Genomic DNA, 13,348 nt, shown 5'->3' with positions numbered 1-13,348 from the left:
CGTGAACAACGATCGAGTCACAGCTATTATGCTATATAATGCTGCGTTTACACAGGCAGCCCAACTCTGACCCCCCCCCCCCCCCCCCCCCCCCCCCCCCACACACACACACACACACACACACACACACTGGTCTTTTGACAAATCACATCAGTTTCTTTCAGATCTGATTGCTCAATAGGCCAATTAGTGAAGAAAAAAACAGAATCTGGCTGCCTGTGTAAACGCCAGAAGAGAGACTGAACACATTAGGTTACCTTGGACCTGACTACTGGGCCTCAACTCATTGTACACACTGACAGACTTCCAAGAACAATCTAATGGGTGCTACCACTTTTTTTTGCAGAAGCGTGAGGTAGCTAGTATTGCCGTTACCTGTCAGCAAGGCTGAGATATCAGGGTGAGCTGTTAATGTTCAGTCACTTTCGTAAGTCCTTAGTCACGTTTATACAATGAGATGGCAAATTAACACAATTTCAAGGTGAAAATGAACGCAAGTATTCCGTGGGTAGCTTTCTTACACCCATGTGCTCATTGCCTTGGCCTGAATTTCCACAGGCAAGTACTTGGTGTTCTCATATACGTCTACATGTGCGATGTGGGCTTCTCGCGATAGCTTTTTTTGGCCATCCAACATGGCGTCGTAGGATGCTGTATTGTTGTTTTACATGAACCTAGCTATGTGACAAGTGGATTCCTCTCGACTTATTACAACTAAAAAACGAACTACACCAAATTGTCAGTCTCGATTCTGCGGGTATGAGAGGTCTAGGAAGACTATGCTGAGATCCACCGGTTTCTTCCGTGGAATTGACTGCCCGTTTTACACGGATAGCTGCAATGGGAAAAGCGGCAAATATGGGTGCAACAGACCATACTGCCACTTCAGACACAGCAAACATAGACGTGCGTCTTATGGCTCAAATGACACTAGAACATCAAAAGAACTTTACTCCAAACAAAAGGGTGATTTGCATTTATTTTGTATTCCTCTAACTTAACTATGTTAGCTAGCTATCCAGTGTTTGTCGCAGTGGCTGCATAACGTTAGCTACAGTGTTTAGCTAAATATTTTAACCATTGTGAAATATAAAACATATATTTCGCCTTACTGAGGGGTTGATAACATCACATATTGTACATTAAATAAATCCTCAATCGGCTATACTGTGTAATTCGTTATGGCTGCATTAGCTAACTAGCTAGCTAGTACATGTTAACTGTTAGCTAGTAAAGTCAGAGTGAGGTAAGGGGGTGTCCTTATCTTAACCCGTAGAACTCAATGGTTCTTCGTGTTGTGACAAGTCAGGTTTGTTGACAATGGCATTTGAAACCTTATTTCGATGCAAGGTAGGGACATAATATAACATTCAACTGAACTGTTTGAGTACCTTAAAAATGTGGATTATGTTTACCATAGAACATGCTTGACAATTTGCTAATCCTAATTGGTATCTAATGGCTTCCTTCAGAACAAGGTGGCTATGACCCATTCAACCCAGAGGTAGTAAGACCAGAGGAGCAACAGAATGGGGAGCCTGCTGCTGCAACAGTGGACATGGGTGCCCTCGAGCTTGAGTTGGTCAATCGTGCCATCGAGGCGGTACGCAGTGAGGTGGAGCGGGAAAAGAAGAAGCTCTCACAAATCGGGGACCTGGAATATGACCCTTCTGCCAGTTCTCCTAAAGTGTTGCTGAAACCACTCTCACAAACTGGAGACCAGAAATATGACCCTACTGCCAGTTCCCCCAAGCTGGTGCCAAAACCACCATCACGATTTGGGGACCAGGAATATGATCCTACTGCCAGTTCCCCCAAAGTGATGGCTAACTGGCCAAAACCACAGGCCGTGGCATCCCACTTGGCGTATGACCCAGGCAGTTATCAGATGACTACAACAGCTGATTATAATCCCACCCCTCGCTCCAGTAAGTACACCTTGGACTCTGACAGCAAGGACAACCATGCCAGCTCCATGGAATATGTGCCCACCTCGGTTACCAAAACAGCTTTGAAAAGGCCTGCTCCTCGAACACGATCTCCTCATCTACCCTCTCCCCCTACTAGTCCTAAGTACTCCAATAATGCGGCCTTCTCCAAGAACAAGTACACAGTGGATAATTCTAAACCATCCACAGACATGGAATATGACCCTCTCTCCAACTATTCAGCTAAAATTGCTGTCAAGGATAAGAAAGACCAGAGGACAGGTGCTTCTAAGGGAGAAGTGAAAAAAAGACCTCACCTGTCAGGGACAGGAAAGCTGTCAACGGATGAGGAATATGTGCCAACCACTAAGAAGCCTCGACAGGTGATACCAGACCCACTGAAGTACACTGCCAGTTTCTCTGAGTCTGATGAGGAGAGCTCTGGGACAGAGTATCGACCCACTTCTCTCAGCCGTCTGCAGAGGAGGAAGAGTAGCAGTGGGTCAGTGGAGGAAGCCTTTGGTCCAGGGAAAGGAGAGAGGACTGAAAGAGCTCTAGGTGGGCTGAAACAACAGAGGAGTCGGGAGGCTAAAGAGCAGGAAGACTCGGAGAACCAGGAAGTAGCAAGGCAAAAAGACAAACCAGAAACTGAAAAAGTGCCAGGTAAAACCAGCCACATGAAGAGCATCAAAGTAGAGAAGGTGCATAAATCTGAAAAGGAGTCCAGTAAAAAGAGTGGTAGTAGTAAAGAAAAAGGAGCAGGGGACGGTAAGAAAATAAGTGATTCAAAGACATCAAGCCACGAAACCGCAAAGAAGGACAGCAAGAATCAGGGAAAGAAAGAAGAGGAGAAAAGCAAGATAAAGGATAAATCCATAGACAAAGGCAAGGAGGGACAGGAAGAAAAGAGAAGTGATGTAAAGAGTAAGCTAAGGACAGACAAAGTAAAAGGGGCGTCAAGCAAGAGTGAGAGAGAAAAGGGGGGTGGGGATAGTAAAAAACTGAAGACTTCAGACAAGGAAAAGGACTCTTCAAAGTTTAAAGAACACAAGAATGGTAAACATGACAGCAGTGGAAGAGAAAGGGGCTCCAATAAAGTTAGCAAAGGGAGTTCTAACAGCAGTAAAGACAAGGTGAAGAAAACAGGTGGCAAAACAGGAAAGGTGAAACAAAGATCTCTGAGTCACGTGGATCTGTTTGGGGATGAGAGTGCAGAGGAGAAACGCGAGGAGGATGACGAGGAGGAGAAAATTGTGAGGAAGTCAGCTGCTGCTTTCAAGAGGGGGCATTTTAATAAGAGGAATGCCTCAGAGCTCACCCCCTCATCCTCAGAGGATGATGACGTTGGTCCAGAGGATGACAGAGGCTATGATGACATGGATGGTGGTGGGGTGGACTACTCCGGTCTGCAGATGGACATGGACTTTGACCTGGATGAAGACCCAATGGAGGAGTGCTTACGGATCTTCAATGAATCCAAGGATGTGAAGACCGAGGACAAGGGAAGGCAAGCCAAGGTACCCATAGATTGCCATCTCCCTTAATTACAAGTTGTTTTGTACAATATTTCCTTAGGTTAGCATTCACTGCAGTGTATCCTGTTCATACAGGTCAGTAAAAATGTGTGTAACTCATTTTAGAATGGCACTGAATGTAATGTGTTTGTTTCCAACATTCTGTTCATTAAATATTGTGTGAAATGTAAATCTGCTCAGTTTTTCCTCTCCCTTCCCAGCCCTCTAAAGATTCTGATGATGAGGATGACACAGATAGCAATCAAACTACTCTCTTTCCTGGGCAGAAGAAGAGGGTTTCACATTTCTCCGCCAAAGGAAGTGTGAGTTTGTTCTCTGGTATTTACCCACATCTCTATGGTAACCACCGTAGCAAAAAGCCTTTCATTGAATACAAACTGGATTCTGTGTTTCAGACTGAGGCAACACCAAAGCCTCCGCCGTACAGGAGACTGACTGCCCAGGAGATCTGTTACCAGCGCATGCAGATTGCCCAGCAGCAGGCCTCTCAGCTTGCAGCAGCCGTGAAGACTGCCTCTACACCCAGACCCAGGCCAAGCCTCAGCCCCTTCCCTGGGGAGAGGAAGAGAGTAGCCCACCGCCCCACCCCCTTACCATCCTCCTCCAAGTCTGGTACGAATGCTTGGCCTAAGTCCTTTCTATCTTTCACCCCATATATGGTCATGTCATCTAACACAGGTTTTCCCAAAATCAGTTCTGCCCCCCCTGCCTGATTAAAGTAATCAAAGCTTGATGATGAGTTGGTTATTTGAATCAGCTTTGTTGTGCTAGGGCAAAAACCAAAACGTGCACACAGGGGCCCCAGGACCGAGTTTGGGAAACCCTGATCTAACACGGAGTTTGTATGCATTACGACAGCCCAAAAATATGAGACCAGAAAAGTGTAATTTAAGGACTGTGTTGTTGAGAATCCTTTCTTTATCTGACTACAGGTCTTGTCGAGGCAAAGCTAGCAGGCAGCAGAGTGTTGTCGCCCACCAGGACTCTCCCAGGTGGTGTCTCTGTGAAGGCCCAGACATCAGCCGGCATCTTGTCAAAGACCACCACCACTATTGCACAGAAGAGGGTGGCACACACTCCCACAATGAAGGTAACGCCAGGAATTTATAGTATGTCAGAACATTATCATGAAAACATGACATTTGTGTCTTTTTAGTTGACATTATTTTTATGTTCTTCTCAGAGCTCTGCAATGAAGCGCCCAGTGATTCCCACTGAGTTTGGAGCCAAAGTGCCCACCAACGTCCGCCAGCGATACCTCAACAACTTTATAGATGAGTGTATGAAGTTCTGCCCCTCTGAAGACTTGGCCTTCCAAATGGTATGTGAGACCACACAGGGTTGAACTGATGTATAATTTAATCTATCCATGTCTACTGTTAAGTATGTGTGCTCATGGCACTGCTAGTGGTATCCCATTTTAGAAAAGGGTGGATGAGTTATGTTTGTAAAATATTTTATGTGAGTTGAAGTTCTAACAGTGGACTGTGTCTCTAGGCCCTGGAGGAGGAAAAGGTGGTGTATGACCGGAGCAGCAGTAAGAACATCTACCTCAACGTGGCAGTCAACACACTGAAGAAGCTACGCAGCAAGAGCAGCTCCCCCACCTCACCCGTTGCCAGTATGTCACTGACACATACATTAACTATGTAGCAATTACAAACAGATGGCGTTTGGTGTAGTTGCAGCGCTTCTGTAAGTCATTGCCCTTTTGCACAGATCTAGGATAAAATCTCCCTCCAAAAATGGCAACCTTTACCGTTAGGTGAAAAGAACCAAACTGACATAGATCAGAGTCTAATCAGCCTGCTTGTCTTCTTTCAGGGAGCCCTGCAGTGGTGGGGAACATGAAGGCCCAGTCCCATGAGGAAGTGCTGGGGGGACGCCTCGCTGCCAAGACCAGCTTCACCATCAACAGGACTGGCAAGCAACAGGAGGAGAAACTCAGTGGTGAGTAGCTAGTCCTCCTCTGGTTGGAGCTGGTTTTACAGGCAGTAGATGTTTGATTAGGCAGGAAGGGCTTTGTATTTTAACTATGTGTTGTCTGCATGGCTGCAGGTGTCAGGCTGTACAGGAAGCTGAGGGACTATCTGATGACGGAGGAGCAGCTGCAGGAGCATGGATACCCCAGGCCACACCCTGAGCGCTCAGGTCGAGCCGTGGTCCACAACGTCCCGGAAAAGAAGAATGTTGACCGTAAGTCTCTACAAAGCACCTACACACACCCTCCTCAGTCTGGTTGGATCAAATCCTTCTCTACCAGACTAACAGATTTGTTGATTTGTTCAAAGCTTTTGCCAAGGTGTGCTGTCGATGTGGGGCAGAGTATAAGATCAACGCCAACGGCAACTGTGTTCGCAAGGAGGAGTGTAATCATCACTGGGGCCGTCTGCGCAGACATAAAGGTAGGTCTGTCTGTGTGTATACAGTGAGTTTCAAAAGTATTTGGACACTAGCTAGGTTTCCATCCACTTTCCAACAGATTTTCATGCAAATATTCTAAAATCTGCATAAAACAATATGTGCATTTTCCCACCAGAGATGTTTCGAGCAAACAGATTTTTGCGGATAAAAGGCTGTGCGTGACGACGTAGTACACATAAAAATACACTATATATACAAAAGTAAGTGGACTCTCCTTCAAATGAGTGGATTTGGCTATTTCAGCCACACCCGTTGCTGACAGGTGTGCACAAAGCGAGGTCCATACAGAAATGGTTTGTCGATCATTGGGGAAGAACTTGACTGACCTGCACAGAGACATGACCTCAACCCCATCGAACACCTTTGGGATGAATTGGAACACCGACTGTGAGCCAGGCCTAATCACCCAACATCAGTGCCTTACCTCACTAATGCTCTTGTGGCTGAATGGAAGAAAGTCCCCACAGCAATGTTTCAACATCTAGTGGAAAACAGCAGAGGGGGGACCAACTCCATAATAATGCCCATGATTTTGGAACGAGATGTTCGACGAGCACTTGTCCACATACTTTTGGTAATGTAGTGTAACTTTTCCCGTTAAATTCCCATATACCAAATGAAAGTTAAATGGGTTTTCATTGCATTTTCAACTTTACTGATGATCTTGTCAAAAATAAACTGTTGCATTATATAGCAAATGTACCCACTCAGATAGTGCTGGTAGGCTACCTACATTATGAGATTATTATGGATGAGAGAGATATTATTTGTATTTGTCAAACGACAGCCAAGCATGGATGATCATTTCACCAGAATAAGACCCTTGATATTTATTGGAACTGAGCATCAAGCTCATCACCGTGCACTTTCACCACCCTGTGAAGTTCATCATAACTTATTTCATCTGTAATAAACTGCATGCTTTCCCGATGAGTCGTAGTGGGAGGACCACACAACATGTCATAGCGTGACTTTGATATGATGGTTATTATTTCAATATTTGCGAATAAAGGCGTTTCCACCTCACAGTTAATTTTACAGACCCAAAAAGATCCCACCATATCGAATGAACAAATTGTGGTAATTTATACATTTTTTATGACATTGCATGTTTCCATCAGCACGATTGTAACTTTTTTTAATGCGTCAGGTATTTCATCTGCATGAAATATTGGGTGGAAATGTGGTTAGTGGCAATTTGGGGTTTTTGGCTCTGTACTTCAGCACTTTGAAATGATACAATGACTGGGGTTAAAGTGCAGCTTTAATTTGAGGGTATTGTCATCCATATCGGGTGAACTGTTTAGAAATTACAGCACTTTTTGTGCATAGTCTCCCCATTTTAGGGGACCAAAAGTATTGGGACAAATTCACTTGTGTGTAATAAAGTGGTCACAAGTTTAGTATTTGGTCCCATATTCCTAGTTTGTGACTTGTTTTGGTTGTGTTTCAGATTATTTTGTGCCCAATAGAAATGAATGGTAAATAATGTATTGTGTCATCTTGGAGTCACTTTTATTGTACATAAGAATATAATAGGTTTCTAAACACTTCTAGATTCATATGGATGCTACCATGATTACAGATAATCCTGAATGAATAATGATGAGTGAGAAAGTTAGACGCACAAATATCATATCCCCCCCAAAATGCTAACCTCCCCTGTTTATTGTATTATATTCTTATTTACAATAAAAGTGACACCAAAATGACACATTATTTAACATTCATTTCTATTGGGCACAAATATATCTGTAACACAACCAAAACAAACTTAAATGGGGGGGGACTATGTACAAAAAGTGCGGTTCACCTGATATGGATAAAAAATACCCTCAAATTAAAGCTGACATTCTGCGCTAACATCATAGTTATTGTATAATTTCAAATCCAAAGTGCTGGACTACAGAGCCAGAACAACTTAAATGGTGTCACTATCCCAATACTTTTGGAGCTTACTGTATTTGTCTATGAACTTTTGCAGTGATTGAATTTGTGCATGTTGTAAAATGAATGTTAGGATTTGAATGTAGTGTCATATTTTGAGTTGGACTAGCAAGAGCTTCTGTGTGTCTGTGGTAACAGTGTCGGGAGGCTGGGAGACCAACTACAGCTGCTGCTCAGGGACTGTGGGCTCTCCTGGCTGCTCTGTGTCTAAGGTAACACACCTAACAGTTCTGCCGTGCGATCAGTAATAATGTCAATACTGAGTTTGAACTGAGAAACAATGGGAACACAAGGGGGCAGTGGTGTCCAAGGCACATCGTGACTGGTTCTTATTGAGCTTGATGACTTCCATTCAAAGCAGAATACTTTCACTGTTTGTGTTACATTTTAAGAATCAACTAATACCTGCCATTTGATTTTTCACCTTGCCTCCTGTCTGTCCACAGCAACACGTTCAGGACGGACGTAAAGAATCATTGGACGGCTATGTTCAGACCTTTGAGAAACAGCTGCCCCCAGATGGCAACGGTGGAGTCTACGCCCTGGACTGTGAGATGGTGAGCTTGCTGCTGCACTGCTTTTCTTTGGGCACAATTAGCTGTATGAGTGCTGAGAGGGCATCTTAATACCTTTATATAATGTGTCGTCTTTGTCGCTCTCTTTCTCCTTGGTAATAGTGTTACACAAAGCAGGGTCTGGAGCTGACCAGGGTGACTGTTATCAACTCTGAGCTGAAAGTCATCTATGACACATTTGTCAAACCCGAAAGCAAAGTGGTTGACTACAACACACGGTAAGGGATCGAGAATAACAGTTTTCAATCTTGAGTGTGGGGATATACAATATTTAGCATATGCGCATAGACACGCTAGGACAAATATACAAGTTTTCATCATGGTTTGCGCAGGTTTTCGGGTGTAACAGAGGAGGACCTGGAGAATGCGACCATCACCCTGAGAGACGTGCAGGCTGTGATCCTCAACATGTTCAGCACTGAGTCCATCCTCATAGGACACAGCCTGGAGAGTGACCTCTTTGCCCTCAAGGTACACACTCCCCTAATCTGATTGCCCTCTGGTCATTACGTGTGTGTGTTTTACTATACTATTCGTGTGAGTTCCAGAAGTCCTCACACGAATAGAAAACCAACAAAAATTCAGAGAAGTTTGGACATTTTGACGGTCCTCAGTTGTAGAAAGGCTATTTTAGTGGGGTCTCCCGAGAGGCATCACTACAGACCCGTGTTCGATCCCGGACTGTGTCACAACCGGCTGTGACCAGGGAGTCCCATAGGGTGGCGCTGAATTGGCCCAGCATCGTCCTGGTTACGGGAGGGGTTGGCTGGTGGTGCTTTACTTGGAGGGCCGGGCGCCTGCAGGCTGACTTCGGTCGTCTGTTGAACAGTGTTTCCTCCGACACATTGGTGCGGCCGGCTGTTAAGAAGTGTTGTTTGGCGGGTCATGTTTCGGAGGACGCATGACTTGACTTTCGCGTCTCCCGAGCCCATTGGAGAGTTGCAGTGATGAGACAAGATTGCAATTGGATATCACGAAATTGTGGAGAAAAGTTGTAGAATACAAAAAAAGGCTGTTTAGGGATTAGGTTAGGGAAAATAGGATTTTGAATGGGAATCAATCCTCACAACTATAGTACGATGTAGGTAGGTGTGTCTGTGTAATGGCCCTCACTCTGTATCTCATGCGGTCTTTGTAGGTCATACACAGCACTGTAGTAGACACAGCCATTGTGTTTCCCCATCGCCTGGGCTTGCCATACAAGAGGGCCCTGAGGAACCTCATGGCAGACCACCTCAAACGCATCATACAGGACAGCGGTGAGCAGCTAAACCCTCATTACACTGTTTATTGTTCCTCTGTATGATATACATTGGTCACATGTCAACAAATCACTAGTAGGCCATTTCCCTCTGGTTTCAGTTGAAGGTCATGACTCCAGTGAGGACGCCTGCGCCTGCATGGAGCTCATGATATGGAAGATCCGAGAAGACGCCAAGGTGAAGAGATGACTTCTGCTCCCCTCTAACCGGACCGCTGTAGAGAGACGGACAGGGAGGGGGAGAGAAGGGGAGCTGAGGGCCCTGGAGAGAACTGTCTGTCTGAGAGGCCAACAGCACAGCACTTGAGTTATACTGTGGTGGGACCTTGGCAGTGACAGGGAGCAGAAGGCTGAGAATGGGCTCCTCTAAAGAGATCTGCCGGGATGGCCAAGTCACTGTGTTGCCTGGTCAGGTAGGCCATAGTGGACAGGTGCTACTGGAGTACATTGTTGGAGTGCCAGCAGAGCCAGAGCCCTCGATAGAGTGAGTTGGTAAAAGGCAGAAATCAACAGTGTTTTCATTTACTGTTCCTGTTTTATTTAGAAAATCCATGATCATGATTGTCACCAGTTTTTGTTGGTATGTATTCTTCTCCTCTGGCGATCTTAACTCTGAAAGACTGGGGGGTTCTTGTTCACATTGTTATTGTTATGTGAATAAGGATAAAATTATATTGCTGCTGAGCTGCATCCTTGGCCCAACTTGCACTATAGAAATGCTCTCTTCTTCTATTGGGCTAAAGTACCTCATCTGTGTTGAATGAGTACAGTACTGAAGACTTGGTACTGAGGAACTTGCTACATCGTTGTCTAAACATGGTTATTCTCAGACATGGAACGGTGCCACCACACATGCACTTGGTGTTGGGGTTTGCACTTAGTTAGTAATCTGTGCTGTTAGATGAAATGTGGTCGATCTCTTAGTATTTTGTCGGTTCTCAAACTTGATTAATCATGACAGTCAGAAATATTTATGTGTCTGAAATTGTCCTGGTATGGTTGATTAGAGATATTGTGTTGAATAGCTTGACCATCAAATCTCACTATCTATCTTTGTGTCCTGTGCACTGCATGAAAGTGAACTTGGGCTATTTTTATAGCCACACAGATAGAAACTATTACTCCCAGGGTATGTAGAAAACTATGTCCACATTATGCAACAATTAGTAATTCAATGCAGACAGATATCAAATTGTTTATAGTAGCTAAAGGCTATAATTTTGTGTTAAATATGGTATAACATATGAGGGTAAAAACTGGTGCTGTAAATATGCTGTAAGTTGTTTCCTTTTGTATTTGTTTTGTTTTGTTTATTATTTTCTATTAAAAAGATTGAAAAGATCTGGTTTATGTAATTTATTTTTGCTGCCAATGCCAAAGCGTAAAACATTGTGTATAGTTGCCCGAATGTAGGTGGTTTACTTAAATATTAGTGCCTATCCTGCCTATCCTGTGCATATACAGTGCCTTAAGAAAATATCCGCACCCCTTGACTTTCCCCACGTTTTGTTGTGTTAGAGTGGGGTTAAAATGGATTTAATTGTAAAACATTTTGTCAACAAACCTACACAAAATACTCTGTCAAAGTGGAAGAAATATTCTAATCATTTGTAAAAAATAAATAAAAAAATTAAATAAAAACAATTGAACTCTATATCTTGATTAGATAAGTATTCAACCTCCTGAGTTTAGAATCACATTTGGCAGCGATATGAGTCTTTCTGGGTACGTTTCTAAGAGCTTTGCACACCTGGATTGTACAATATTTGCACATTATTTTTTATATTATTCAAGCTCAAGGTTGTTGATCATTGCTAGACAGCAATTTTCAAGTCTTGTCATAGATTTTCAAGCAGAGTTAAGTCAAAACTAACTAGGCCACCCAGGAACATTCAATGTCCTCTTGGTAAGCAACTCCAGTGTACAGTTGAAGTTGGAAGTTTACATACACTTAGGTTGGAGTCATTAAAACTAGTTTTTCAACCACTCCATAATCTTTTTGTTAATGAACTATAGTTTTGGCAAGTCGGTTATGCATGACACAAGTCGTTGTGTCAAGTCGTTGTGCATGACACAAGTTACAACATGTAAGTTTTCCAACAATTGTTTACAGACTGATTTCACTTAATTCACTGTATCACAATTCCAGTGAGTCAGAAGTTTGCATACACTAAGTTGACTGTGCCTTTAAACAGCTTGGAATATTCCAGAAAATGATGTCATGGCTTTAGAAGCTTCTGATAGGCTAATTGACATCATTTGAGTCAATTGGAGATGTAGATGTATTACAAGGCCTACCTTCAAACTCACTGCCTCTTTGCTTGACATCATGGAAAAATCCAAATGAATCAGCCAAGACCACAGATTTTTTTTTGTAGATCTCCACAAGTCTGGTTCATCCTTGGGAGCAATTTCCAAATGCCTGAAGGTACCACGTTCATCTGTACAAACAATATTATGCAAGTATAAACACCATGGGACCACACAGCTGTCATACCGCTCAGGAAAGAGACGCGTTCAGTCTCCTAGAGATGAACAGACTTTGGTGCGAGAAGTGCAAATCAATCCCAGAATAACAGCAAAGGACCTTGTGAAAATGCTGGAGGAAACAGGTACAAAAGTATCTATATCCACAATAACACGAGTCCTATTTCAACATAACCTGAAAGGCCACTCAGCAAGGAAGAAGCCACTGTTCCAAAACCGCCATAAAAAGACAGACTACGGTTTGCAACTGCACATGTGGACAAAGATCATACCTTTTGGAGAAATGTCCTCTGGACTGATGAAACAAAAATAAAACTGTTTGACCATAATGTCCACTTCAACCCTATAGAAAATGTGTGGGCAGAACTGATCAATTGTTTCAGGAGGAGTGGGCCAACATTCACCCAACTTATTGTGGGATGCTTGCGGAAGGCTACCTAAAACATTTGACCCAAGTTAAACAATTTAAAGGCAATGCTATCAAATACTAATTGAATGTACGTAAACTTCTGACCCACTGGGAATGTGATGAAAGACATAAAAGCTGAAATAAGTCATTCTCTCAAATATTATTCTGACATTTCACATTCTTAAAATAAAGTGGTGATCCTAACTGACCTAAAACAGGGAATTTCTACTGGGATTAAATGTCAGGAATTGTGAAAAACTGAGTTTAAATGTATTTGGCTAAGGTGTATGTAAACTTCTGACTTCAACTGTATATTTGGCTTTGTGTTTTAGGTTATTGTCCTGCTGAAATATGACTTTGTCTCCCAGTGTCTGTTGGAAAGCAGACTGAACCAGGTTATTCTCTAGGATTTTGCTTGCGCTTAGCTCTATTCCATTCATTTTTATCATAAAAAAACTTCCTAGTCCTTGCCGATGACAAGCAAACCCATAACATGATGCAGCCACCAACATGCTTGAAAATATGAAGAGTGATGTGATGGATTTGCCGCAAACATAACACTTAGTACTCAGGACATAAAGTTAATTTCTTTGTCAGTTTTAGTTCCTTATTGCAAACAGGATGCATGTTTTGGAATATTATTTATTCTGTACAGGCTTCCTTCTTTTCACTCTGTCATTTAGGTTAGTATTGTGGAGTAACTACAATGTTGATCCATCCTCAGTTTTCTCCTATCACAGCCATTCAACTCTGTAACTTATTTACAAAAGATAGAATTTGTA

General features: G+C 43.1%; 1 protein-coding gene across 1 annotated transcript; it reads left to right on the top strand.

The window, feature by feature from the left end:
- Positions 1-602: 602 nt before the first annotated feature.
- On the top strand, positions 603-11,011 carry LOC109902575 (RNA exonuclease 1 homolog). Its single transcript, XM_020499035.2, has 16 exons — positions 603-966; positions 1,473-3,445; positions 3,664-3,765; positions 3,859-4,075; positions 4,396-4,553; positions 4,647-4,784; positions 4,961-5,084; positions 5,288-5,413; positions 5,522-5,659; positions 5,755-5,868; positions 7,973-8,046; positions 8,281-8,391; positions 8,512-8,627; positions 8,742-8,880; positions 9,548-9,668; positions 9,772-11,011. Exons 1-16 carry the CDS (start codon positions 780-782, stop codon positions 9,858-9,860), a joined length of 3,927 nt encoding a protein of 1,308 aa, XP_020354624.1. The 5' UTR covers positions 603-779; the 3' UTR covers positions 9,861-11,011.
- Positions 11,012-13,348: the final 2,337 nt, after the last annotated feature.

The sequence above is a fragment of the Oncorhynchus kisutch genome, linkage group LG13 (assembly GCF_002021735.2).
Source record: "Oncorhynchus kisutch isolate 150728-3 linkage group LG13, Okis_V2, whole genome shotgun sequence".
Classification (NCBI taxonomy): Eukaryota; Metazoa; Chordata; class Actinopteri; order Salmoniformes; family Salmonidae; genus Oncorhynchus; species Oncorhynchus kisutch.
The sequence above is the reverse complement of the archived record's forward strand: the minus strand, read 5'-3'. Positions and strand labels throughout refer to the sequence as shown.